The following is a 25,761-nucleotide window of genomic DNA, read 5'->3' as shown; positions in this document are numbered from 1 at the left end:
CGCTCGGGCTGCGGCCGTCGTGCGGCGTGCTGCTGTACGGCCCTCCCGGCTGCGGCAAGACGCTGCTCGCAAAGGCGGTCGCCAACGAGAGCGGCGCCTCCTTCATGTCCGTCTCGGGGCCCGAGCTGCTCAACAAGTACGTCGGCGAGAGCGAGCGAGCGGTGCGGGTCCTCTTCGCCCGCGGGCGCGCCTCGGCGCCTTGCGTCATCTTCTTCGACGAGCTCGACGCGCTCGTGCCGCGCCGCGGCGGCGAGGCTGGCTCGCAGGCCACCGAGCGCGTCGTCAACCAGCTGCTCACCGAGATGGACGGCCTCGAGAACCGCGCCGCCGTCTACGTCGTCGCCGCCACCAACCGGCCAGACATCATCGACCCGGCGATGCTCCGGCCCGGCCGGCTCGACAAGCTCCTCTACGTCCCCCTCCCGCCCCCCGGCGCGCGGGCCGACATCCTGCGCGCCGCCGCGCGCCGCACGCCGCTCGCGCCCGACGTCGACCTCGAGGCGGTCGCGCGCGACCCGCGCAGCGACGGCCTCTCTGGCGCCGACCTGGCGCACCTGGTCCGCGAGGCGGCCACCAACGCGCTGCGCGATCTGCGCGCGGCGGAGAGCGGCGGCGGCGGAGGCGGAGGCGCCGGAGGCGAAGGCGGAGGCGAAGGCGGAGGCGTAGGCGTGCAGGTCCAGCGGGCGCACTTCGAGCGCGCGCTCGACACGGTGCGGCCGTCCGTCTCGGCGAAGGACGAGGCTCGCTACAAGCAGCTCGCCTCGAGGCTGCGCAAGCGGAGGGCGGAGGGCGGCAGCAGTGAGAGGCCGGGCGGAGGCACGCCCTCGGCAGCCCCGGCGGGAGGAGCTGCGGCCGAGGGTGGCGAGCCGGCGGCGGAAGGGGAGTGCATCTAGCCGTGCGGTAAATAAATAAAACGGACACACCTCACTAGGAGATGGGTAAAAAGGAACAGGTCCCCGCCCTTGCGGCTTGCGATATATGCTCCGTGCAGTGCCTTCTTTTGCTCGTTTATTTTGTTTTCGCGCTCGCTTGTGGTTTCCTCTCTCCTTGCACCTTGCTCCTTGGTTTTTTTGGCACTTTTTCGTCACCCTACACTCCTCCTCCCTCCCGAACAAAGAACCCTGCACAAAGACCGCAGGGCGGGGACCTGTTCCTTTTTACCCATCTCCTAGTAGAGGTGTCCGTTTTATTTATTTATTTATTCCCTCCCGAACCGCAACCCTCGTCCGCGCGTGCTTGTCGAGGCCAGGAGGGTCGGCGGCGTGTGGCGTCGAGGGGAAGCCGTCGCCGGCAGCGCCGCGGACCGCTCACGTCAGCTCCAGTCAGCACGAGGGCGGGGGGCGGGGGGGCCACGCCCCCGGGGGTCGGGCTCGGGGCCAGGGGGATGCCAATGATGGCGGCGAGACTGACCTTAGAGGACCACCGCGAGCTCAAGCTGCGGCCCTTCCTGGGAAACGGCCGACGACGCTGCAAGCGCAAACGCCCCAGGGAGGAGCGTGGTGGAGGCGGCGTAGACGAGCAGAATTCGGCAAGGCCGCGGCAAGGCCGTGCGCATGACTGGAGGAGCAGAGGGCGCCACCTCGCTGGCTGATAGATCGTCGCGCAAACAAGCAAGTATGTGCCTTAGTCGCAGCCAGCGGAGCACGCCGATGATGAACAGTGCAGCGCCAGCGCCGCCCGCCGATGATGATCTTTGAGAGATGTTTTTGATGTGTCACCCACAGGAAGTGTGGAAGGTGCTTCATTCCGAATGAACCGCGCCATCCTCGATCGCCGTGCAAAGCTCGCTTCCCAGCTCTCACTCACTCAGCCGCGCGGTAGGGCCTTTAGGTTCCAAGAGAACACACACCCCATTCTCCCCTTTCTCCCATTGTAGTGAGGGGGGGGGCACTGAAAATCTGCCTGCGGGCCGACCTAGCGACTCCTTCCACAGCTTCTCTGATTTCACCGAAGGTGAAAAAGAAAGAATTCTACGAACAGCAGACTGGCACGAACTAGCACCACAAAAGGCACAGCAGACAACGGCCCCTTATGGGCCGTCGAAGAGGCCTTCTTAAAGTGCTATAAAAAGAAAAACGTCGGCAGGTGGGCGCTCGCTCTGACCTGCTGGGTTCCAACTTTTTGCGGGGTATGGTATGGTACCCTCGCGGCCCAAAGGGTGGGGGGGTATGGTCCTGACCGCCCATCCCCGGTCTCCGGGAGGCTGGGTCTGTCAGCAGGCGGGGGGGGGTATGGTCTCGAGGTGGGTTGCGAGAGGGTACCATACCCCGCAAAAAGTCCGAACCCTGCTTCCACACCTTCTCGTTACTCGAGTCGCCTGATTTCACGCTCGCTCTCTCGGGGGCGCGCGGGGCGCGCGCGCGCGCGCGGCCCACAATGAGCGGGCCCTCGGACACCAAAGAGGGCTTCTACGCAGCACTGGGAGTCAAATTCTGCGTGGACGACGCGGAGCTGAAGCGCGCATACAAGCGTCAATCGCTGCGGCACCATCCTGACCGCAATCGAGGCGCGGGCGAGGCGACGATCGCCCGGTTTCAGCTGATCACAAACGCCTTTGGGGCGCTCAGCGAGCCGGCGACGCGCGCCGTTTACGATGGGATCTTTGCGATGCGCTGCGTGCTCGAGCAGGGCGACCTCACGCCGGAGTGCCTCGCAGGCCCATGGGATCCGGTCTATATGTTTCCCGTCATCCTGCGGAGGTCATCCACGGGCTTGCTTGGCGCGACCAAGGACTGCGTCCTGAAGGTGGCGCTCGAGGCGTGCCTGCCCAGCGGCGACGCCTCGCTCGCGCGCATCGAGCGGTGGCGCAATGGCAGTCTCGCAGAGTCGTGGCCTGCGACCTCGCTGTGCGCCGCAAGGGCCGGCGATGAGAGGAGCGCGGCGGCGGTGCGGCTGAGCTTTGCGGGGGCGGAGCTGGCCTTCACCGCGCACTCGGCCGCCGACGCCGCCTCCATCGTCTGTCTGATGCGCGCGCTCCTCTCGGCGATCAGAGAGTCGGCGGGTGGAAGCCTGCTGAGGAGGGACGACCTGGATATGCCGCCGCCCGCGAGGCTGGACGGATGGGTGACGGCGCAGCAGCTTGCGCCGCAGCGGCGGAGCTCGGAGCCGTGCTTCGCGCTGCTGGGCCGATCGAAGCTGCTCCTGTTTCGAGACGCGGGCTGCTCCGCCGTCACCTTCCTCGTCACCCTCGAGGCGAAGAGACGCCGCACAGACCCACCGCACGAGAGACACCGAACGAGAGGCGGGCGCCTGGCACCTTCCTCGCCCGCCCGCCTTGACCACGCTGCTCCCCCCCCTGCCCACTCAAGGCCGGGTCGCTCCACGTCGAGCACGAGCGAGGCAGCCTTGAGCTCACGCTGCGGCAAGGTGCCGCCTTCCGCCTCCTCCTCGGCCTCTCCTCGGCTCACGTGGCCGACTTCTGGGCGGCGGCTCTCGTCGAGGCGGGCCTCCAAAAGGGGCTCTTCCTGCAGCCAGAGCGCGCGGCGGCCTCTCCGCAGCACCTGTCGGCGCAGCCGGCCGCCGCAGCTCTTGCTGCTGCAGACCCCTTCGAGCCTCGTGCAGCTGCGCAAGCGGCTTCGCGCCTGTCCAGAGGCAGAGGAGCCGCTCGCGCCAGTGGGGCCCGCGGCGGAGGCGGGGACGGCGGCGGCAGCGCGGCTTCGGTGTCGGTCGGTGATTTGCTCGGCAGTCTCGAGGGTCTCGCTCCGCAGGTGGCCGGCGCTGCGGCGGAGCTCGACGAGGAGCTTGAGGAGCTGCGCGGCACGACGGCGCGAGTGTCGCTCTCGGGCGCAGAGCCGTGCGACGAGGCGGGCGAGCTTTGCCGCGAAGAGTTTTGCCGCGAAGAGCGCTCCTCTTGCGACGCTGCAGGCGAGGCGGGTGGCGCCGACGGGGCGGCAGTTCGCCTGTTGTCACGGGGCGGGGAGGGCGCACTTTTGTTTGGCAAGCGCCTCTCTGCCGAAGATCTCTTCGATCTGCGCGCAGCCGGACCACCGGCAGTGAGCCCTCCACCGGCAGTGGCGCCGCTCGTGGAGCAGTCGCCGCCCTCGCAGCGGCTCGCAGCGGCAGCGCCCGCCCCGCCGTCCCTCCTCGACGATTTGGTTGGCGACGTCCCCGGCACAGCTGCGGTGATCGAGCCGGCCGTCAAGGGCACGGCCGGCGCCAGACCCGGCAATAGCGTTGCCGCGCTTCTGGCGGAGTTTGAGCCTGCCGTGGACCCGGCCGTCGCCGCCGTGTGGGAGGCGGCGCGGGCCGCCAAGGCCGCCGAGGGCGACGACCCGTTTGGTTTGCTGGCTGCAAGCGGCTCGCGGTCCGCCACCGGGCGTGCGAGCGCCGGCGTCGGCGCTCTCGCTGAGGGTTTGCCTCTCGCGCCGGCTGCGGCATCGGAAGCGGAGGCTGCAACGCACCCCGAGGCGGCCGCTACCGAGGCGACCATTGACGAGGCTCCCTACCGCGAGGGCGAGCTGGATGGCCCTTCTGTGCCATACGCCGAGGGGTGCGGGGTCGGCGGTGTGCTCGTCGAGTGGCAGACGCCCCCGTGGGCCGACACGGGCGCCATCTCGCACTTTGAGCTGCAGTGGCGTTGCGAGCCGGCGTCGCCCGCAGAGGGCGGCACCAGCAGCCGCTCACCGAGTTGGCTCCGCTGCGCTGCCACTCGGCGGTTGGCCGTGCGGCGGGTGGTTGCGTCCGGCCTCCCTGCAGGCACGGCGGTCTGGACCCGAGTGCGAGCGATTGCGCACGATGGCCGCCGCTCCGGCTGGTCGGACGCAATCTGCCCCGCACTCACCGCGCCGCAGCCGCCCGAGGCCTTCCCAGCACCGCAGGGGGTTGTCAACTTGGTCCTGGACCCGGTCCCGTGCGCCGACAGCTACGAGCTGCAGTGGTGCGTCGAGCCGGTCGACGAGCCTTCGAGCGCCGCCTCGGCGGGCTGGGAGGGCAACGCGTCCAGCGCCGCTCTCCGCGCCACCACCGTCACTAAGCGCAACTTGCCTGTTGGCGAGTCGTTCCAGTTCCGCTACCGCGCGGTCAGCGTGGGCGGAGCCTCGCCCTTCTCCGCCCCCTCCGAGCCGGTCCTCGTCGGCGAGCCGCAGCGCCATTTCGAGCGACTCGAGGAGAGGCGGCGCCTCCGTGGCGAGGTGAACGGCTCTCAGCCCGCGCCGGCGCCGGTCGAGGACTCCGACCTGCTCGGACTGGGGCTTGGGGGCACGCCGCCGCTGGCAGCGTCACCCCCTCAGCCGCCGCAGGAGGGGCGCCCCCCGGGGGAGGACCCGGGGGAGGAGCGCTCCGCCGCCCCTCCTCCGACACGGGCAATCGGTGATCCTCCCCTCTCGCTCTCGGCGGCGGCCGCCGCTTCACCCGCTGAGTTCGAGCGGCAGTGGGTCGGGCTACCGATTGCGGATGCTTGGCGTGACGCGGAGGCAGACGCCGTGCCCGAGGAGCTGCCTGCTCGTTTGGCCGCGCGCCACATCAAGACGATGGCGCGGGGTGAGCTTGATGGGGAGGCCAAGTTCTTCTTGTACGCTGCCGAGGACTGCGCGGGCGACACCCTCCTTTTGGTGGAGCTGCTGCTCGGGCGTTCCACGGGCCGTGCCAGGGCCACCATAAAGGGCGGCTCGAGCCCTCTGCGCGCCCGGTTGCTCTCCGAGGAGATCCGCCTGATTCTCTGTGCTCGTAGTACGTAGAGCCACCTTTTTCATCATTTCAAGATCTCTTTCACAAAATAATCTCACTTCTCACAGAACCGGCGTCTCGGTGTTAGGGTGCCCACAGGACCCAAAAGAAAATACGGGGTGTGGACCCTGAGTTGACCAGGGGTTGTGCGCCGGGCCCTCCTGCTCGGCTCCAGCGAGTAGACAAGTGTTGCCATCAACAGAGTAGAAGGATCTGACCTCGGGGCCGATGTGACCAAGCGCTGGTAGCGTGGTTTGACCTCACACCCATGGTCTCACAGTGTGCCGGCAGTCGCCGAGCAGTGTCGCTCACACAAGCCGCAGCACAAGTGACTGAGGGCCAGTGAGGGCGAGCCCATCGCTGTCACAGCTGTGGCAGCCGCACAGTAGGCTGTGTCAACTGTGCAGAGTGTGTGAGCAGCAGAGGAGCTGCTCTCCAGGCTTCAGGCGCAAAGAGCTGCATGCCACCGAAAGCGCTGTCGAGGTTCGCCGAGCGCGGCGAAATCGGGGGACACCGTCACCGACGAGCGGGGAGAGGGGGGACGACACTGCCTCGGCAGCGTGCACCTCGATCCTGCACCGTGTTTGTTATGACCCCCCCAATGAACACACCAGTGAGGGAGGGCGAGACGATCGAGGGGTCCCGTACCATGCGGAATCGACCCTATCCGGTGCTCAAGTGCTCAAGGAAGGAGAGGAGTGTGGCTCGAGGAGTGTGGTGCTAGCCATCACCCACCCACCCTCGGGGCGTCTGCCTCTTCCTATCTCTCCTTGCAGTCTCTCGCCAATCAATTCTCGCAGTAACCTTTATGCCTCCTCACGGTCTTCTCACTCCAATACCTAGGGTGTATTCAAGGGATGAGCTAAGCAGTGCCAGTCGAACAAAAATACTGTAAATAAAAAAATCGGTTCGGGTCTTGCCACCCACAGCTGTGCCACACATGGGCACTGGCGTCTTCGTCACGGTTACCGTCCCGGCGGACAAGGTCGAGGAGTTTTTGAAGGTACGCACCGTGGCCGGGTGGTCGGCTCTGGCGTTGGCGTTCCAATCACGGTGGTTTTGAAACTCCACAACATTGGTTGGTGCCGTGGCCCTCACGGGCGACGGAGCCCGCGACGGAGCCGAGCTACTAACGTGCTCCGGTCTGGACGCGTTGCAGGTGATGGAAGCAGACGTCAAAGGGTCTCGCGCAGAAAAAGGGTGCCAGCGCTTTGACCTGTTAGACCTCGGTGACAACAAGTTTTCTTTCTACGAGGTGTACGAGGACGCTGACGCGATGGCGCACCACAAGACGCTGCCGCACTACAAGGGATGTGCGCAACTGATCGCTCAGCTCGGCTCGGGCGTAGCGGGGCCAGTGTCTCCTCACCTTCTCCACGCGCCTGCTAGGGGCGGACTTCAAGGCTGCCAACATGGACACCGTGGGTGCCTCACAGACTGTGGTCAAGTTTGCGACTGCTGGGCCCTTCCCGTGATCAAGAAGGTCGGCGAGCAGCGCGCTGCGGATCGGGGGCGGACGGGGACTGTGTGGTCTGCCGCCAAAGCCCATAAAATGCGGTCCGCTCGGGTGGGTCTCGCGCTCTCGGCGCACGGCGGTCGGCGGCGCGCGTCCCCGCTCCCCGGGGTTGTCGTCTGCGTGCCGCGGAGCTGTATCTCAACAAGAGGGCGCGCCGTCAACGCAGCGCGAGTTGGGCGACGCGTGCAACGCCTGTCCTCTCCACACACAGTTTCTTTTACTTTCGTGTTGGACTCACACACATCGGCACATGACATACTCGATACTGATTATACGGTGATCGGTGTGCGAGCGATACAACGCCGCGTTCTCGTGGCGCGCGCACCCCGCGCCTCTCGGCTCCAGTCCCCTTACACGGCGCGTGCACTGAGCAGAGGGAGAGTGGCGAGCCTCTGGGCCGCGCGCGAAGCTCCTGCTCGAGACCGGCAAGGTGGTAGCTGAGAGTTTCAGCTGAGGTTGTGAACAAACTGACCCTCTCCCTCCTCACTCGCCGTCCCCCTCAGTGGCCCACGACTGCTCGACGATCTCCTTCACCTTGCGCTCGTACTCGCGCCGGTTCTCCTGCGAAGGGCGCGCGGGGCGCGCTGAGCCACACACTCCCACACACCTCCCCTCCACCCCCCTCCGACGGCCCCGGCTTGCGGCGCCCACCACCGCCGCAGGAGAGGCTCGCCGCACCCGCCCGGACCAGCGGCCTTGGGCTGAGCGCGGGCGGCGCCTGGTAGAGTCGCGCCGCCTCGGAGTTTGCCGGTGAGTTCGGGTTCGGGTCGCAGAGCAGCGACTGGATCGAGGTGAGGATCGCCGAGATGTCGTAGATCGGGCTCCACTGGTTCTGCAGAATGTCGAGGCAGATCGAGCCGTCGGCGTAGACTGGGGGGGCGTGCGGCGGCGTCACCGGATGGGTGGGGCGGGGGGCGTGCGGGGGCGGGGGGCGGGCGCGCTCGGCGTGCTGCGGGAGAGGAGCGTGGGCCGCGGGCAGGGCGTGGCGGCGGGCGAGTGCATCATGGGCTCTGCGCACTGTTCGGGTGAAACATCTTGGTCAAAAACTTGACGGTCGGGGCCTTGTTCGGGTACTCCTCCGTGAACTCGACACTCAACTTGAAGGTCCCGTCCTCCCAAGCAGTGTCGTCTGGCCTGGAGCAGCGGGAGGGTACCGCAGCTCAGGTGGGCGCGCGAGTGCGGGACGGCGGGGAGCGGCGCACCCAAAGATAACAGCGTGCCACTTCATGATATCGTTGTCGCACGGCGCCCCGTTCACCCCCTCCGGAGGGTCAGTCTGCATCCTCTTGAAGTCCCGCATCAGCCTCCGGCGGGCGGGCGTGCTCATGGTCGCGCCTATATGGAGAGAGAAGGAGAGGCGCTCGAGGTGGAGAGGCCTGTGAGGTAGATTGGCCGCGCGCGCCGTACCTCGACTCCAGCTCAGAACTGTGCGTACCCGCGCCCGACACCTTGCGCGGCGTCCTCTCTCCGTGCTCCAGCAGTCGTCTTGAGGCGTGCGCGGCTTTCTTCTTTTTCGCGACGGCGTTTTTGTTCTTCCAGTGCTTTCCGGAGAGGGGAAGATGTTTCTGGTCCGCAGGAGTCATTGGCGGCCACCACCAGAGGTTGATTTAAGAAATCGAAAAACAAAAATCTTTTTATCGGCAGTGGATTTTTTCAGTGTATGTAGCTCTTACGAACATACCCGAGGGTGAACTGCTGACAGGGTTTGCGAAGAGGAAGCGATTTTTTTGGGGTGTGCCGCGCAGGCGACGCAGCGCAAAGCGCAAGTGTTGATGCCGAAACGTGCCCGCGAGGCCGAGAGCTGCTCGAGCAGCAAGTCCCGGCGCAGCGGTGAGGCGGCGGCGGCCACCTTCAGCGCTGCGCCAAATCTCGAGGAACTGCGGGGCTCTCTGGCAGCCTTCGCCGCCGCTCGTGATTGGGATCAGTTCCACACCCCGCGCTCACTCGCGCTCGCGCTCACGGGTGAAGTCGGAGAGCTGTGCGAGTGCTTTCAGTGGCGCGGCGACGCGGCCTGCGCGCCGGGCTTGCCAGGGTGGACTGACGCCGACCGCACCCACCTCGGAGAGGAAATGGCCGACGTACTCATGTACTTGGTCCGCCTCGCCGATCGCAGCGGGATCGACCTGCCAGCAGCGTGCGCTGCCAAGCTGGAGCGCAACGGTCAAAAATACCCGGCGGATCGATGCCGCGGGTCATCAGCCAAATACACCAGCTACAATCCGGATGCTGACGGTGTTGCTCGGGGGTCACAGCTCTCCTGACAGACTCCTGCCTAGCTCCCACAGGCAGCAGACCCCGCCCGCGTGCAGCGTCCGCAACCTAACCCACCCTTCGACTGCGCCCCCAAGCGGCGGCGCTCAAGCCTCGTTTTCCTTTCGCGTTTGACGACCTCTTGACCGAGTAATCAGTAAATAATAAAGGGCGGTCGCTGTTCGCAGATGACAGACAAAAACTGTAACAATCCTCTCTTTTGGCAGCCCGTGTGTGGCACTTGGAGCACTGTGGCGTTGTGGGGCGGAAGCCGATGCGGGGAGGAGGAGTGTGTGTGTGTGTGTGTGAGAGAGAGAGAGAGAGAGTGGAGTCAGTCAGGAAACCGCGCGGACAGGTCATGCAAAACGGGCCCTGAGTGTCACCGAAACGCGTACACCGGCACATTGTCGGCCGATGCGCGCGGCTCGCCGCCCACCCCACGCGGTCCCTAGGTGTTATATAGCATAAACACCGTCCGTGCAGGGCTCCTAGGCCATCACTGGGTCCACAGTGGACGGACACACAGCCTCAGCCGGCCCGGCGGGCTCCCGACCAGAGCCCGTCCGGAGGCCACAAACGGACACTCTACCGACCTTTACACCCCTAGACAACCCACCCCGACTAGCACACGGTGTCGGCCCGACCGCCCTGCGGCCCCAGCTACCAGCTGGCGCCGCTCGGCCCGGCTGGAGGCGACTGGGGCGCCCAAAATCGCGGAACCGGCGACGTCCTCCGGCCAGCAGCCGGATCGGGCGTCCGACCCGCCCCCTCAGCGACCCGAGATGGTCTCCCCGACCCCCGAGGCTTGGCGCACCGCGGGAGGGGGGCAGCCCAGCCACCCCGCACCGCCCAGGCCGCCCTCTCCGAGCCCAGGCGCGCCGTCGAGAGTGCCGACGCGATGTCGACGATTTTGGCCTGCGAGACGGAGGCGAGGAGCGGTGTGAGGGCGCCATGTGCCCGGGCGACGGGCTAAGGGGCCGCTACACGGGCCGCAGAGCTCACCAGCGCCAGCACGGTGGCGCTGGTAGCGATGGCGCTGCTTGCGGCCGCCTTTGGCAGTACCTGGCCGAGGGCTGACTCGCGACGGCGACGGGGCGGCGAGCCGGGTGGCGGGGTGCGGGGAGGAAGGAGGGGACGCGCCGCGAGAGGGGGGGAGGGGCGCTCTTACGTCTCGCTGGCCCGCCCCGGCCCCCACGGGGTCGGGATGGTCGATGATGCTGCTCTAGGCGGTCGTCCCGGGTCGCCAGACCGGTCCTGCGGCGGAGTCGGAGGGTGAGGGGCAGGGGCACGGCCGTGCGGCGGAGGGGACGCGCATCGCGCAGCTCGCAGCAGCCCGAGAGGGCCCGAGCCCGGCCAGAGAGTTGCCCACCGCTCAGGCGGAAGAGACAGCGTCGCTGGACGGCGCCCCGCGGCCATTTTGTACGCCCGATGCACGCCTGACCCGGGAGGGGGAGGGGTGGTCAGAGAGACGCGGCGGGCCGGGGAGAGAGGGGACGCGCGCGCCTTCGAATACTCACTCGTGGCGCCGGCCGGCTCGCAGGGGCCGCCAGCGCCGCTACGGAGGCGCTGCCCGCCGGGAAGGTGCTCGGGAGGGGCGCTGGTTACTCCCAGGCGGCGCCTGCGACCGGAGGGACGTGGGCTTGGGCCGTGTGAGCAGCGCGGGCGAGAGAGGGACGGCGCGCGGCTCCCAAACGAGCCGCACGGGCTTCGTCTGGGCCGCCGAGGCCACCTCCTTGGTCGCGGCGGCGGGCGTGATGGCGAGGTGGGCCGAGGCAAGCGTTGAACGTGCCGCCTTGCGCCCCTGAGGAGGGACGCGTGCGTGGGGTGCCACGGGCGGGGGGGGAGAGGTGAGAGGAGAGCGGTGGGCACCCCCACGAGGGGCTGCGCGGACGCCGCCTGCCCCCCCCAGCCCGCCACTGACGCCGGGGGAGCGGCACGATCGAGGGCGGTGGTCGGGCGGGCCGTCAGAGTCGCCCAAGCGGTGCTCTGCCGGCCGGCGGACGCGCCCGAGGGTGGCCCGAGAGGGCTCAAAATACGGGGCCGCTCCCCGGCCGTCCCGGGCGCCTGTCACGTGGGCCGATGGCCCAGCCGTCCTGTGGGTGGCTGGAGCAAAGGGGGGAGAGCTCAGGAGGGCGACGGGGCAGGGAAGGGGGCGGTGATGCGGTGCGGCGGGGTGTACTCGGCGGCGTGTAGAGAGGAGGTGCTAAAAGGCGACTATAAAGAGGCGTCTACGGGCGATATGGTGCGCCACGACGGCGGGAGAGCTCTCTCCCGCCGCCCCGCGGGCCTCCCCGAGGGGCCGTCCAGCCCACGCGCTCAGGCGCCGCTGTCGCGGGCAGAAGCGCCGCCGTGAAGGTGTCTCGGGCGCCATCTAGAGGGAGCCTACCCGGTCGCCTAGGTGAGGCAAGCGCGAGCGGGTGGAGGGCAGCCTCGACCCGCCTACGGCGTTGTGGTGAGGGTGGGTGTGTGGGCGACTTCCTTTGAGTCAGAAGCGTCGCCGCGCGCCGCCATCGCCCGCCGTTAGATTCTTTGCCGGTTAGCGCGCGACGCAGACACCTTTCGTCAGAGGGGGGGAGGGTGAAGCGCGAGCGTTTCGTCGACCTAGGAGCCGCGGCAAGCGGCATGTAGCCCACTCATAGCCCCGACCCAGGCCTCGTAGCTGCAGATTTCGCGCGCCGGGTCGAGATAGCCGTCACGAGACCTAAACTCGAAAATAAAATGGTGAGTTCGCCGACTCGAGAACGGTGCCTTTTATCAAACCATGCTGCGGGGTCGCAAAAGCGCGACACCCTTTTTGCACTCTCCGCATCCATAGCGGCACAGCTACCTCTGGTCGGTGGTCGACGGCTGTCGCGGAGCCCGACAGCCGCGACAGCGGCGGCCGGGCCAAGGAGGCGGCCGAGCGGGTGCTGCTCGTCGAGCCAGCGGCTGCCGCTGGCGACGAGGGGGGTCCGGACCCGCGTTTGGGGGCGGGTGGTGCACCGGCTCGATGTGCCGGGCGAGCGCAGCGCCCTCCAGTCGGAGCGGCTCGGGCGAGCGAGGCGGTGGCTCTATGGGCGTTTTGAGGGGCGCCCATCGCTTCTCGCAGCTGGCAACGCTGACTTTTGGGACATCGACGATACACCCTCGAATAAATCTCAGATTTTATTTGCATGACCTGGACCAGCACCAGAGGAGTGAGGCGAGAGTCGAGAGAGTGTCGTCTGTCGATTCATGCGATTCAGGATCGGAATCCGCCACTGGTGGCGCCTTCAAGCCCACAGCCCCGGGATTTTAGCCCATCTCACCCCCCTTGGATATGGCCACCAGTCGCCCCTTATCGTTTGGATCGTCGAGTTGCTTCATCGCTGCCCAGACGATGCTGGCCCCGATGGACCCCGAGCATGGCCCGACCCACCAAAGCCAGTGATCATCCCATGTGTCGGAGACAACGGCCGGCCCAAACGAGCGCGTTGGATTTATCGAACAGCCGGTGACAGGGATGCAAACCACGTGAGCGAGAAACACGGCAAAGCCGATCGGGAGCGGCGCAAGATTGAGCTTGTTGCCGAGAATGCTGGACTCGCCTTCTGTGGTTACCGAGTGCACGTTGACCGCCGTCTCGAGGACGGTGTACATGAGCAGAAACGTGCCCATAAACTCAAACGCAAATGCCCTTCCGAGGCTGACCGCCGGGTTTTGCCTTCCATTTGAACCCAGGCCGCCAGTTCGGTCGAGTGTAAAGTCGTGTGCCTCACCATAAGTCGCCCCGTCAAGGATCGCTGCGCCGACGATCGACCCGACCAGCTGCGCGACGAGGTAGACAGCAGCCCGCAGTGGATGACACTTGCCGACCGCCATCAACCCGAGAGTCACAGCTCCGTTGATGTGACCGCCAGACGTGTGAGCAGTGACGTACACCAGGACGGTGATTGATAGCCCGAACTGTAGAGCAATAATAGTGACCGAGGCCGGGTCCCACTCGCCGCCATCAAACTTACGAGCGTTTGAGGAAGCGGCCCCACAACCAAAGAAGACAAACAGCACCATCGCCAAAGCTTCGGCGGCCGCGCCTCGAAACAGTGCGCGATTGCTTGGTCGAGGCTCACGCGGCGTGCCGTCGGCGCCCTGCTGCAACAGGGTCGACAGAGCATAAGGCATCGAACACCGTGCTGGTGGACGACCGCCCCGGACGTCGAAACGCCCTCGACGCCGTGCGAAGGTAGTCAGAGAGGTACGTAAGCGGAAACTCCAAGTTCTCCAAGCGGAGGTACCTTGGGCGAGGATGTCGGCGAGTGTACGCCGTGCTCTCTCTCTCTCTCTCCTTCGTGTCAGGTGTTCATTAGCTCCGAGTAGAGGGGCGCTCCGCCGCCTAGTCCGCCGCTAGTCTCGGCTGTGTATACACCCGCGCTCGGACCTCGGTCCGCGGTGACCGGGCTCCGGGGGGGGGGAAGCGTGTTGCGTGGTGTGTGACCGCGTGAGACCGCATGCCCGAGTATTGTATTGAGTTCGTATCAAACAAACCACGACGGCACGAGGCTTCACATTTTCAGCCCCGCGGGCCAGCCAGAGACGAGAGACTCGCACTGCTCTCGCGGCGTGCCCGCGCTCCCGTGGTGCGTGAGAATCGCGGCGCCTCCGCCGGTGACGCCACGTACAGACGACTGCACGCACCAACATGCACTTCTATTTCTCCACGATGGCCTTTGGCAGACAGTGGGAGGGCAAGGGCTGCTCGACCTACCGCCGGTTGAGAATTTTTTGGTTGTGGTGCTCGAGCATGTTGTCGATCGCGCTGAGCAGCTTCGCCGCAATTTTACGCACAAACAAGAGGTGCTCTCGGTGTCGTTCTTCCTCCGTGACTCGATCGTCAGCCGCCGGCGTCCCGTCGACCATCGCAGATCCGAGATCAGCGGCGTGCCCGGCCAACTCCTGCACGTCCGGAAGGGGCCCCTGCTCGCCTTCGCCCCCGCTGTCCCCATCCAGCGCGGCTGTGACGTGCAGTGGCGAGGACGAGCGGTTCGACTCGGCCGGGTGCTCGGTCCGATCGAGTTCGCCGGCAGCGCCGGACGAGTTCGCACCCGCCGACGGCCCATCGCGCCTCGCCTGCTTGCTCGGCGGCCCAGGCGGCTCTCCCGGACCGCTCCGCTTTGGCACGTGCAGCTGCGAGGCCGCCTCCTGGTACGCACGTCGGAGCTGCTGACCCTTGACGCGGCTGAGAGCGGTCGGGGAGGGATCGAACTGAGTCAGCATCGCTGGCGTCCCCCACACATACTTATGGTCGCCAAAGCAGCGAAGGAGCACAGTGTTGGCGCCGCGACTGGCCTGGACGAGGGGCCCGCCCTGGCTTGTGTGGCACACAATGGCGGGCCACTGCCCATAGCCCCGCAATTTTACGAGCACCACATTGCCGACAAGGACGCTCGGCCCCATCAGCTCGCGCGGGCAACAAGTCGCAGGAAAAGAGAACTCGCGCACAAGCATGACGCTGCCTCTTTGCGCCACTCGCTCGCGGCGGCGGGAGACATGGCCGCCGATGCGGCTCGCACTCGCTCGGCGGGCCTCCGTCCCACAGCCGCTCGGGCGTGCCAGTGGTCGGCCTGGCGCTGCGCTGCTCGCACGCTGCAGCCACCCTCCGGCTCTAAGCCTCCGCGCTCAAACGAAGAAAACGTGGCATTAAGAAACCCTACAAAGCGATTTCCGCAAAAATCTAAGAAACCACGGCGCGCCGCAGGCGCGGCCCCGAGAAAAGGCCAGACACGAGGGCAACGGTGATATTGGGACTTGGAGCACTTGGAGTGCGGTCATTAACCTCACGCCCAGGACCGGGGAGCTGAGAAGCGCACCCAGTTGGCCGGACGCTCGGCATCGGGCCTTTATACGCTTTTCTTCATATTCTATATTCTTTTCGAAGCGATTTTCAGCGATTTTCAGCCGGAATATAAAGAATATTCGAGAATATAGGCCCTATTTGGAGCCATATTCTTGCCATATTCGAGAATATAGACCCTATTTTGGACAAGAATACGGAAAGAATACGCAAAAAGAATATAGATAGTACTCGGCGAGAAAAGCGTATAAAGGCCAAACGGTGAACGGGAGCCCCAGCTCAAAATTTCTCTTCGCCTGCGGCGCGCGCACTTGAAAAACAAAACGTGTGAGTGTGGGGGCACTGTGTATTCTTGTAACATGTGCGTATTCTCGTATCACTGGCTCCGAGTAGAAAAAGAAAGAAAACATCCTTACTAGCTCCGAGTAGAGGGGGCGTTCTGCTGCTAGGGGAAACCTGGAGCGCGGAGCTAACCCTCGGAGACCCGTGTTTACTTTAAGGCCCTTGCCCTGCGAACGCGCACCCCCGGGGCTAGGGCTCTCTAGCCCGTAACCCGATACCGATCATCCGGCCCGCTGGATGCGCTTCTCAGCTCACCGGCCCTGGATGTGAGGTTGCCGACTGCACTCCAAGTGCTCCAAGTGTTAGAGTTGTTTGGTATTGCTAAAAATCTCTCTCTCGCACTTGTAACTTTTCAAGTCTGCGGTGCGGTGTTCTGAGTGGAGTGGATGGAGGCGGGTGTGTCGTGTGTGTCTTCCCGTCATCCAGAGAGCCGACTCGGCGGCAGACTCGTGCTAGCCGTCCGCCCACCCTAACCTTGGTCGTCTGCCTCTTTCTATCTCCCTTCGCAGTCCCTCGCCGATTCTCGCTGCAACCTTCATGCCAACCTCGGGTCGTCCCACTCTCGTCGTTCTCCCTCCTGTCGCTTCCTCCTCTGTCGCGTCGCTCTCGTCTGCCTCGTCCTGCGACGCCGCCGCCGCCTGCCGATCCCTTGCTCTCGCGGCTTCTCCCGCCTTTCGGCGCAACTCTGCCCTCCTCGCGGCATATTTCGGCCCCTCGAGTTTATCGAGCTCTCCTCGCGCAAGGACGAGGACGACTCTTCTGACGCCCACTGCGATCATTTGCCGCCAAGTCATATCGTTGGACGTTGCTCAGGTCCACTCTCTCTCTTCGGACACTTGTACCTCCACCGATGATGCTGGCGCTGGGGTCCCCTTCGGGTGCATCGTTACAGCTGACGCCGGGATTCCCACTGGTGTTTCTTTCGTCTTCCTCGGAGTCTTCTTCCCCGGCTTCCCCCGTTCGGCTCTACGTTCAATACGTTCATCGTGGCTCACCCTCCATGCCGTGAACAGGCGCTTTATCCATCCTATATTCTTCTCTCTCTCCTCTGCCCGCTTCGGATCGTATTTCTTAATGCCCGCAGCCACTGTACCCGGGTACCCGGTAGGAAGTTCCCACCCGGGTCGGCTTTGGAATGCTTGGCTGACATGACGCCACCCGCTGAGACGCACGCGCACGACGGCCCAGTGGAGCTGACACGCGGTGCGGATGCCGTGACTGTAGCTGTCGAGAGCTCTCAGCCTTCAGCGCCCCGACTTGGCATCGCTGCGGCACTCGCCTCCCACTGTGGGATAGATCGGCAGGCGACGGCTCCGGCAGAGGGAGCAGCAGAGGAGCTCGCACGCGAGGAGGCTACCGAGGAGTCTGCTCTCTCGCGCGCAATCTGTCGCGCACGGGCCGTGGTCGCGACCGCAGCGGAGGCGGCGGCATCCGCGGAGGCGGCGGCGCCGCCACCGCTGCCGCCCGAGGACGTTGCGGGGACGGGGGCGGCCGCGGTTCCTCCGCCGATTGCGTTGGGCTCAGGGTCATCCTTGCGGTCGCCGGGGAGGGCCCGGGCGCTGCTCCGCGAGGGCGAGCCCCACGAGGAGTACGACCCAACGCAGCCACAGATGGACCTCCGCCTGCCCCTCGTCGCGCCGGCCTCGCCGCTCGGAGAGGGCGCGCCTGAGGGGATGCTGCCACAGGCGCAGGGCTCCGCGCCGCAGTACTGTGCTCCGCCCGGGCCGCCGCCGGCGCTGGGCTCGCAGCAGTCGCTCTCGTCCCTCCCGCCGCCCACGCCCCTGCTTCAGCAGCAGCATCGGACGCCGCCGAGTCCCGCGTTCGCATCGGCCGAAGACCCGCGGCTCAACTCTCGCGCGTACATGGGCAGCGCCGTGCAGCGCGGCGGCAGCGCGGCGCTGCCCGCCCCTGCGCCTGCTCAGCCTCTACAGCTTCCTGCGCCTGCTCAGCCGCCACTCGCTGCCGCTCGGACGGCCGCGCCGCGCCTCGGTGACGCCAGCCTCTACTGCTTCGTGCCCGCACCGGAGCCTCCCTCCCCGCTCGCCTCCCCTCTGGCGCCGCCGCCGCCACTCACCGTCCAGCAGTCCTGCAGCCTCTCCGCCGCCGACGAGGCGTTCCTCGCCGAGCTCGAGGGGAGCGCCGCCAAGAAGGCGAAGACCGCGCCGCCCTCAGGCCCCCTCCCCGAGACGAGCCGCCTCTCCGGCGGCGCACTCGCTGCGGCGGGTAGTTGGAGCTCGCCTGCACCGGCGCAGCTGAGCAAGGACGATTTGGCCTTCTTGGCCGAGCTCGAGTCGACTGCTGCGCGGGGCGCGGCGGATCCGCCTCGCCGGGATCACAACCAGCGCCCGGACCGTCGCGGGGGTGCCGGCCGTGCCGGGCCGCAGGTCTCGCGTGGCCCGCCTCCTCCGCGCTCGGCCCCGCCGCCGCCTCGCCAACAGCAGGGCTACGCCGGCCAAGCGCCTCACGGAGCGGGTCAAGCGCCGCACAGAGGCGGCTTCACCCCCTCCGCACAGGACCTCGCCTTCATGGCCTCCATCGGAGCGCTCGACGCGCCTTCGCCGCAGGCGCCGCTTCCTGGCGGCGGAGGCTGGCGAGGCCCCGCCGAAGGCAGCGCCGCGGGCGGTTTTGGTGGCGGCGGCTTTGGGATGGGCAGTGGCGGTGCGGGTGGCAGCGGTCGCAGAGGCGGGGCCGGCTCTGCGGAGTGGCACGGGCCGCCAGGGGGCGCGTCGGCGCAGTCGCCCGCGAGGCACGCCGCGGGGGCGCCACCCAAGAGACCGCCCGCCCGCGGTCGCGGCATCCCGATCGGTGGCATAAATGGGTGCCCGGAGGAGGGCAAAAATGGGAACTGGAGGTGCCCAAGCTGCTTTAACATCAACTTTGGCCATCGGAATCAGTGCAATCGCTGTCAAACCCCGAGGGGCTAGCGTTGGCTTTACACACACATGCACATGCACATGCACATGTACGCACTTGTGACAGACGGGAGAGAGAGAGCTGGTCCTGGTGCCGCTGCTGTGCTGGAGAGCTGGACGAGAGTGGAGTCTCGAGAGCAGAGGCGTGGGCGCGCGGAATCATACTGTAAGAGCGCGCATGAAAATCGTGTAAAGCGAGTAGCTCGACAAGCGAGGCCGTGGGCCGTGGCGGAGCGAACAAAAAAAGGAGACGAGAAATACAAGCGGGTATCGCGGGTATGTATGTATAATGAACGGCAGGCGAGTGGGAGAAAGAGTGGAGAGTTGTAGTTGAGTACGCACACCGTGGGCCGACATGAGACACACTCATCACTCTCCGTGTCTCGATGCGGCTCCTCTCGAGGTCGACAGAGGGGTTCTAGTCCGACGAGGCTCGCCGCTCGCCCCGCTTCTTACCGCCACAGAGCTGCTTGAGGGCCGCCTTGAAGGCTGACCAAGCGGTCGCGTCGAGCAGCTGCTTCGCGAAAGCCATCTTGGCCTCCGCCGACAGTCCCGGCCGCGGCACGTCGGCGTGAGCCAAAGCCTCGTGCAGCCAGCGTCCAAACTCGGCGGGGCCGTGGCCGTTGCGCATGGCCCACAGCGAGGAGGCCGCATCGCCGAGGAGCCACGATGGCATCCACGTCGACAGCGACACGAGCACCCGCGCAAAGATGGCACCGCCTTGCGAGCATGCAGCTGCTGAGGGCGGCGCCGGGTGGGAGAGGCGAAGGCGGCACGGCTAGCCGCAGGAGCACGAGCGCCTGCCTCAGCCCGGCCACATCGTCGTCTGCGAGGAGCGGCTCGTGGCCCGGCGGCCTCGACCCAATCACGCATCGGCCCGCCTCGACGACTGCGCCCACACACGGCGCGAGCAGCTCGCAGGAGCCGGCACCCGAACCGCACAGCTCGAACCAATCGGCGAGGATGGCCTGCTCCGCCTCGGCGGCGTGCGAAGCGGCCGAGATGAGCCGCTCGGCGAAATGCCGCAAGAGCGCCCGCCCTGCCTCGAGAGCTTCGGCAGGCAGCCCCGCGCCGTGCTGCACCAACGCCCGACCCACCCGTAGCACTCCACGAGAGGCTGCGGTGGCTGAAGCGGCCGCCGGAGCGGTCTCCGCCCTGGCCGCCGCCAGACTGCTGTCGAAGCGCGCGGCCAAGCCGGGCGCCCAAGCGAGGAGGAGCGGCGCGGCGTGGCCTCCAAAGCCTTTCAGTGCCGCCGCAGCAACGTCGCACGCCGCCTCCGCCAGGCGGGGGTCGGCAGAGAGCAAGACGCCGATGCACTCGGCGTGCGGGGTGAGCGCAGCAGCCCCCTCCTCGGCGAGGGCCGGGGGCCACGCCATCAGCAGCGCGTGCAGCGAGCCGAGAGCCTCCAAGGCCGCCTCGCCGCCCGCGTGGCGCTGTGAGGCGGCCGCAGCCAGCCGGTCGAGCACCGGCGAGAGCAGCGCGTCGACCACGTCCACGGCCACCTCGCCTGTCGCGGCGGCGGCCGCCCCCACCGCTGCCGCCGCCTGCAGCAGCAGCCGCGCCGAGCCGGCGCCGAGAGGCCACTCGCTCGAGTGACCGCGCCGCGGGCGGGGCTGCGAGCTGGCGCATGCGCGGTGCGGAGGGGAGGAGCAGGCGGCGTGGAGGGCGGCGGCGAGCTGGCGGAAGGACAGGGCGGGCGAGAGGAGCGCGCCGGGCGAGGAACTGGCCAGCTTGAAGAGCGCGACCGCGCCCGCATGCTCCTGCTTCGAGCGCACGTCCCACCCCGCCGCCGGCCATGACTGCTCGTGCTCCTCGGGAACGGACAGCGACCACAGCAGCGCGGGCAGCAGCGGGGGCACGAGGCGCCGGTTGCTCTCACCGCCCAGCCACGCGGATAGGGCGCCTGTCAGCACGAGGGCCGCGCCGAGCAGCGCCCGCCCGGCGAGCGGCTCGGCGCCGCCGCCGCCGCTGCCGCCGCCGGGCGACGTCGAGCAGAGGAGCGCCGCGTACTGCACCACGCGAGGCAGCGCGGTGACGAGCGCCTCGAGCGCGGGGCAGGGGCGAGTGCCCGCCGCCCTCACCGCCCCCGAGGCCGCATGCAGCGTCGCCTCGACGACGAGCCACGGGGGCGGCGCAGCAGCGGCGGGCGGCGCCGCTGCTGGGGCAGCGGCGCCGCAGCCTCCCACTCCGGCGCACGGCGCATGCGCGAGCGCCTCGGAGCCCCACCCCCAGAGCTGCGCGGTGAGCTCGTCCGCCGCGCCGCTCGCCCGCCCCGCGGCGCTTGGCGGGAAGACAGCGGAGCGAAGCACGGCGCGTTGCTCCTCGCGCAAGTCGAGCCACGCCTCGCGCTGCGCCTCGGTCACGGCCATCAAGTCGGGCGGCAGCAGAGACGAGCCGAGCAGGGCGGAGAGGAGGCGGGGCCGCGCCGCTCGCATAGTGCGGAGCACGACTCGGCGCCCGCCGGGCGGCGCCGCGCCGCCCCGCTCCTCTCCCGCCTCCTCTTCCGCCGCCACGTCCCCCACCGCAACCCACGCCTCGAGGGCGACACCCGCGTCCTCCGGGGGCAGGCGCGCCGTCGCGGCGACGAGCAGGTCGAGCCAAGCCTCGAGGAGGGGGTCCGCCTCGGGCGGCGCCGCGCTCGCCGCGCCGGCGAGCGCGACGCAGCCCTGCGCGACCACCGCCGCCACGGCGCGCGACCCGGCGTCGAGCGCCTGCAGGTGCGGCAGCAGACACGCGAGCAGCCGCAGCATCGGCAGCCCGCTCGGCTCGGCCAACTCGATGGCGGCGCAGGCAGCCTCCGCGGCGTCCACCGCCGTGCGGCTGTTGGCCAGCGCGCCCGCCGCGCACCGGCTCAAGAGCGGGCTCGCCGCGGCACTCTCCGCCCCCAGCAGGCCGCAGGCACACCACGCACCCACGGCACGCAGCACCGCCGCAGCAGAGTGTGCCGCCGCCTCCGCCTGCGCCGGCTGCAACCTTTGTGAGGCGGCGGCAGCGGCGGCGGCCTCCTCGAACCATCGGTGCAGCGTCGCCAGTGTCGCGTCCGCCTGCGAGACCAGCGCCGCCCGCAGGGCCGCCGGTCGGGCGGGCGCGACCGAGATCTTGGACGCGGGCGAGTGCAGCTCTTCGGCGACGAGAGCGAGGAGCTGGAGGGCCGCGAGTCGCTCGACGGCCGAGGAGTTGCCGTCAAAGGCGGCCAGCAGCGTGGTCTCGCCAGCACGAATGGCAGTGACGGCGCAGGCGAGGCACAGCTGGATCAGCCCGGCCTGCCAGCCGCGGGCTGCAGCCTCGCGAGTCGCAGCGAGCAGCACCGCCGCAAGCGCCTCGTCGAGCTCCGGCAGCGGCGCCCGGCGCAGCGACTTTTGCACCGCCTGCGCGCAGAAGAGCGCGGCCGGTGGTGGCACGACCGAGGCCGCCTGCCCAGCCAGGCACTTGAGCATCCGCAGCGTGTGGCCCGGCTGCCGCTCAGATGCCCGCAGGCCATCCTCGCCTTTTCGCCGCTCCACCGGATCGGCCGAAAGGGCGGCGACGACGATGCTTTGCATCGCAGAGGCTTGTAGAGCTGTAGTGGCAGCCCAAGCAAAGCCGAGACCCGCCGCCCCCACGCGCGTCTCCCGGCCGGGAGAAAGAAAGCGCATCCGTCTGCCATGCCCTCCCATCCCTCCCTTGGGTTGTCTGTTTTCTTTCTTTCTTTCCCTTGGGTTGCCACTTTTCTTTCTTTCTTCTTTCTTTCAGTTTGGGAAGGAACGCCACTCCGTCTATTTTCTCTTCTTGTTGTAACGACAGTACATGTAGAGAACCTACCTCGCACTCCATGTGAGAGAGAGATTTTTAAAGACCAACAAGAAATTACGACTCTCTCTCTCTCTCCATGTGCGAGAAGCAGACAGAGAGAAACGAAATAGCCGTCCGGCTCACACACTCTCATTTATTTTTATGCCACCAGTTCTTTCCGTAGCGCGTACAGGAGCACTTGGAGTGTCTGCTTTTGCTTTTCGCGATGTACCCGTGAGATTTTTAGCAATACCAAACAACTCTAACACTCACACGTAATTTGGGGCCTGGAGCCCTGTTCACGCGCGCGCGAGACGTGCAGACAGGGTTGCCAGGTGAGAGCGAATGGCGCGGTTCACGCCTCGCACAACAGAGAGAGAGATGCGCTCTGCATGGTGGGACATAAAAGAGAGCGAGTACTTGGGCGAGTAGGCCGTGCGGTCAACGCTGCCGCGCGCGACTTTGCGCGCGAGGCGGCGCAGCTTGAGAACGGCGGTGGGCGAGAAGCCGCCGCCGAACGTCTCGTGGAGCAGCAGGTTGAAGTTGTTGCGCTTGACAAAGATCGCGTCGTGGTAGAAACCGCGATGCGCGCCTTGACGTAGCCGTGTGTGGTCCGGCCAGGTGCTCGAGGAAGTGGTGGAGCCGGCGCGCAAGATGCGTGCGTACCAACTGGACAAACACAAAACAACTCTCTCTCTCTCCCAACTGGCTCAAGTCCCCTGAGGCTGAGCGGGCCAACTGGGTGTGTGTGTGTGTGTGTGTACGGTGGAGGTGGAGGCTGGTGGCTGTGGTGGACTTTGAGTTTATTTAATGATGGACTACGAGGACTGGGGGTCAACCGGGAGGCAGGGGGTCAACCAGGCGACGGAGGACCGTGGGCCATCGCGGGGACTGCTGCGTACGGAGGACGCGGCAGGCAGATCCGGATGGTCTTCACGCCGGTGGGAGGCACCGAGGCGTCTGGGACGCTCCACTCTACCTTAAGCTCCTGAGGGGCGCGTGGTTTTAACCACGTAGTATGACTACAGCCCACTACAGACACCCTCCCTCTCCACACACGTGTGCACACTCCCTCACCCTCTCCTCTCTCCTCTCTCTCTCTCTCTCTCCTCTCTCTCTCCTTGTCTGCTGTCTGCCTGACTCAGGCACTAATTCTGCCGATGCGTGATTGTGTGTGGGCTGCTCCGAGGGGGCCCTGTGCGATCCGATGGGTAGGGAGTCTGTGCCCGGGCGGTGTCCGGTGTGGAGTCTCTCTCTGATCCCACCTGTGCTGTTGGGTGTGAGGTTGTGGCGGCTTCGATCCCAAGGGGGGGAGCTGATCCCACTCATAACCAACTCTCAGGGGCAGTAGGTGGGCGAGCCTCGAGCGCGCTCATCTCGATCGTCAAGGCGTCGCTACGCGCGGTCTTCCGCGGGGGGAGCTGTTCGTCGACGGGTGCGGGACCGCGGCGCGGGCGCGCGGCTGGTGCTGCGGCGATGCCTCCGGCTGTTTGCGGCGGGCGGCTTGCTGCTCGCGGCGATGGCGAAAAACTCGTCTCGCTGCACACCAAGGGCTTATGCTCTGGCGAGATGTGAGGCGCATGCGCCCAGGGGGAGGGCGCATGCGTAACGACGCTGCTAGAGATGCGTTTCGGGGCCCAGAGATAAAACTTCTGATGCCATGCATGACCTAGTAGTGTCCCCAGCTAGCTATGGGCGTGTCCACGTTGGAGCCAGGTGTGGTGTGGGCGCGAGAATAGCTCCGCCGTTAATGGAGGCAACCGATGCGAGTCGACTGGTGTGTGTCGTCGTGGTTTCGTATCAAGAATACTCACTCACGCCAACTGGGTCAACGACGTCAGGAACACGCAAGCGGCAAACAAACGGCCTCTTACACTCGGCCCCAGTCGGGGGTGCCCGCGCCGCCTAGCTCTGCGGACGGGCCCCTCCACCCTTCAATGTTGGTTTTCTTCTTTTTCCTCAAGGCCACGCACACCCGCCCGCACGGCGCTACTGAGCTCGCAGTCCCGGTCCTCTTCCACTCGCGGTCGCGGAGGCATACGACCGATGGACCAGGAGCTCATCGCGTCGCTCGTGGGAGCCTCGATTGGCCTCTTCGTCTGCTGCACCGCGTGCATCGTCTGCAGGATTTGGAGGAGGAACCGCTACTACAAGAAGGTGCAGAAGTCGCTGGACGAGGAGGAGGCTGCCTTCCAGGAGTAAGTGACCAGCCCGCGCCCCGAAGCGCCAGCGCTCGCACCGTCACCGTGTACCCTGCCGCCGGTAGGACGCTCGCGAGGAACTTCCGTGACGAGGGCCAGCTCGACGCCGAGGATCAGGCCAAGCTGAACATGCTAGAGTCGTACGTCGCGACCGCCGGCGGCGAGGCCGGCGCCGCGACGGACGCGCCGCTCCCAGCGAGCGCCGAGGACGTGGATAAGTTCATGAGTGCGCTGGCGGCAGCCGCGGCGGGAGACTCAGGGCTGCCACCGGCCAAGGAGGGAGACGATAACGTATGAGATCATATACTGCGTAGCGAGTGCTAGGAGCTCAGCTGAGAGTCGGAGAGATAGAGTGTGCTCGTTTCGGCAATTTCTCCCCGCCCGCCGCGATTCGTGTGTTTGAGTCATGACGGGTGATACGTGTCGCATGCACGGTGTGTGTGATGTGGGCGGCGGGGAGGGTGGAGGGCGAGGGGCGAGCAGGAGGGGCGACCGAGCGAGAGGTGCTGCTGCTGGTGCGCCCTGCGCGACGGCCGCGCACCGCGGCCACACCGGCGCGGGGACGGCCTCGTATGCAGTTCACCGAATACTGTAACCAACAGCGCAACACCAACTTCCTCAATCGTATAAAGTTAAAAACGATGTAAAATCGCTCAAAACATATAAACAACACGAGATCTAATTCTAGAGACCCTGCTCTCGCTCGTTGCTGTACACACTCGGGGCTCTGACCTCTGTAGAGAGCTCTAATCGGAACGTCTGCTGGCGCTGCGTCGCCGCCCGCCCCCATCCCTCTGCGCGCCCCAAATTGTGCCAGTCGCGGGGGGGGAGGGGGCACGGGGCAGCGAGCCTCGTCCGCAAGACGCGGCGACGCCGCCTGCGAGTCGTACGCCGGGCCCGAGGCGCCAGCTCATCGACGGGTAGAGCTGGGCACCGACGAGCTCTCCGCTCGCCGCGGCGCTGCCGGCGTGAGCATCCGCGGCACCGAGGACCAGCCGTCCTGCACCGCTGCCTCGAAGCGCGCGAGCTCGATCTGCAGCCTGCAGCGAGGGGGTGTGGCCGCCTCAGGACAGTGCGGTGGCGGGAGAGCTGCCTGCTTGGCGCGGTGGCCGGGGGGCTGCCGGGGGGCTGCCGGCCCAGGTGGCCGCAGGAGGAGAGGCGAGAGGCGGGAGCGCGCCGGTGGAGGCGGTTGGCGACGCGGCGCGAGTCGTCTGGCCCGCCCGCGAGGATGCCGCCTGCGGGGCGGGCGTGAGGGGAGGGGTGTGTGGGAATCGGGGTGGTAGGGGCAGGTGCGGC

At 66.9% G+C, this 25,761-nt stretch overlaps 9 protein-coding genes across 9 annotated transcripts in view; 5 read left to right on the top strand and 4 right to left on the bottom strand.

Annotated features, from left to right (window-relative positions):
* The window catches only part of EMIHUDRAFT_75634 (hypothetical protein), a gene marked incomplete at both ends in the record, with an annotated part of 1,982 nt that extends 1,089 nt beyond the window's left edge, over positions 1 to 893 (top strand). Inside the window, one exon of the mRNA XM_005771104.1 lies at positions 60 to 893. Coding sequence (XP_005771161.1) covers positions 60 to 893 — 834 coding nt within the window. The remainder of the gene's footprint in view (positions 1 to 59) is intronic.
* A 5,711-nt stretch (positions 894 to 6,604) lies between these two features.
* EMIHUDRAFT_243518 (hypothetical protein) lies at positions 6,605 to 7,139 on the top strand (the record flags this gene model as incomplete). The annotated part of the gene is made up of 3 exons (XM_005771103.1): positions 6,605 to 6,667; positions 6,824 to 6,977; positions 7,054 to 7,139. The coding sequence occupies 3 exons, from the start codon at positions 6,605 to 6,607 to the stop codon at positions 7,137 to 7,139; spliced, it is 303 nt and encodes a 100-aa protein (XP_005771160.1).
* Positions 7,140 to 7,378: 239 nt separating this feature from the next.
* On the bottom strand, positions 7,379 to 8,655 carry EMIHUDRAFT_445078 (hypothetical protein). Its single transcript, XM_005771102.1, has 5 exons — positions 8,588 to 8,655; positions 8,383 to 8,515; positions 8,199 to 8,314; positions 7,899 to 8,050; positions 7,379 to 7,741 (listed from the first exon to the last, which is right to left on the bottom strand). The coding sequence occupies exons 2-5, from the start codon at positions 8,505 to 8,507 to the stop codon at positions 7,664 to 7,666; spliced, it is 471 nt and encodes a 156-aa protein (XP_005771159.1). The 5' UTR covers positions 8,508 to 8,515; positions 8,588 to 8,655; the 3' UTR covers positions 7,379 to 7,663.
* A 390-nt stretch (positions 8,656 to 9,045) lies between these two features.
* On the top strand, positions 9,046 to 9,354 carry EMIHUDRAFT_58748 (hypothetical protein; the record flags this gene model as incomplete). The annotated part of the gene is made up of 1 exon (XM_005771101.1): positions 9,046 to 9,354. A coding segment is annotated over one exon (309 nt), but the record flags the coding sequence as incomplete, so codon positions are not given.
* A 3,349-nt stretch (positions 9,355 to 12,703) lies between these two features.
* Positions 12,704 to 13,570, bottom strand: EMIHUDRAFT_75635 (hypothetical protein; the record flags this gene model as incomplete). Its single annotated transcript, XM_005771100.1, has 1 exon — positions 12,704 to 13,570. The coding sequence occupies one exon, from the start codon at positions 13,568 to 13,570 to the stop codon at positions 12,704 to 12,706; it is 867 nt and encodes a 288-aa protein (XP_005771157.1).
* Positions 13,571 to 13,903: 333 nt separating this feature from the next.
* EMIHUDRAFT_458866 (hypothetical protein) lies at positions 13,904 to 14,893 on the bottom strand (the record flags this gene model as incomplete). Its single annotated transcript, XM_005771099.1, has 1 exon — positions 13,904 to 14,893. The coding sequence occupies one exon, from the start codon at positions 14,891 to 14,893 to the stop codon at positions 14,150 to 14,152; it is 744 nt and encodes a 247-aa protein (XP_005771156.1). The 3' UTR covers positions 13,904 to 14,149.
* A 1,538-nt stretch (positions 14,894 to 16,431) lies between these two features.
* On the top strand, positions 16,432 to 18,505 carry EMIHUDRAFT_243512 (hypothetical protein; the record flags this gene model as incomplete). Its single annotated transcript, XM_005771098.1, has 6 exons — positions 16,432 to 16,494; positions 16,886 to 16,967; positions 17,106 to 17,291; positions 17,418 to 17,593; positions 17,666 to 17,942; positions 18,300 to 18,505. 6 exons carry the CDS (start codon positions 16,432 to 16,434, stop codon positions 18,503 to 18,505), a joined length of 990 nt encoding a protein of 329 aa, XP_005771155.1.
* A 406-nt stretch (positions 18,506 to 18,911) lies between these two features.
* On the bottom strand, positions 18,912 to 22,128 carry EMIHUDRAFT_470194 (hypothetical protein; the record flags this gene model as incomplete). Its single annotated transcript, XM_005771097.1, has 2 exons — positions 18,912 to 19,213; positions 19,425 to 22,128. 2 exons carry the CDS (start codon positions 22,126 to 22,128, stop codon positions 18,912 to 18,914), a joined length of 3,006 nt encoding a protein of 1,001 aa, XP_005771154.1.
* Positions 22,129 to 24,246: 2,118 nt separating this feature from the next.
* EMIHUDRAFT_445073 (hypothetical protein) lies at positions 24,247 to 25,323 on the top strand. The gene is made up of 3 exons (XM_005771096.1): positions 24,247 to 24,462; positions 24,531 to 25,091; positions 25,143 to 25,323. The coding sequence occupies exons 1-2, from the start codon at positions 24,311 to 24,313 to the stop codon at positions 24,760 to 24,762; spliced, it is 384 nt and encodes a 127-aa protein (XP_005771153.1). The 5' UTR covers positions 24,247 to 24,310; the 3' UTR covers positions 24,763 to 25,091; positions 25,143 to 25,323.
* The last annotated feature ends 438 nt before the right edge of the window (positions 25,324 to 25,761 follow it).

The sequence above is a fragment of the Emiliania huxleyi genome (assembly GCF_000372725.1).
Source record: "Emiliania huxleyi CCMP1516 unplaced genomic scaffold EMIHUscaffold_390, whole genome shotgun sequence".
NCBI classification, from domain to species: Eukaryota; Haptophyta; order Isochrysidales; family Noelaerhabdaceae; genus Emiliania; species Emiliania huxleyi.
The sequence above is the reverse complement of the archived record's forward strand: the minus strand, read 5'-3'. Positions and strand labels throughout refer to the sequence as shown.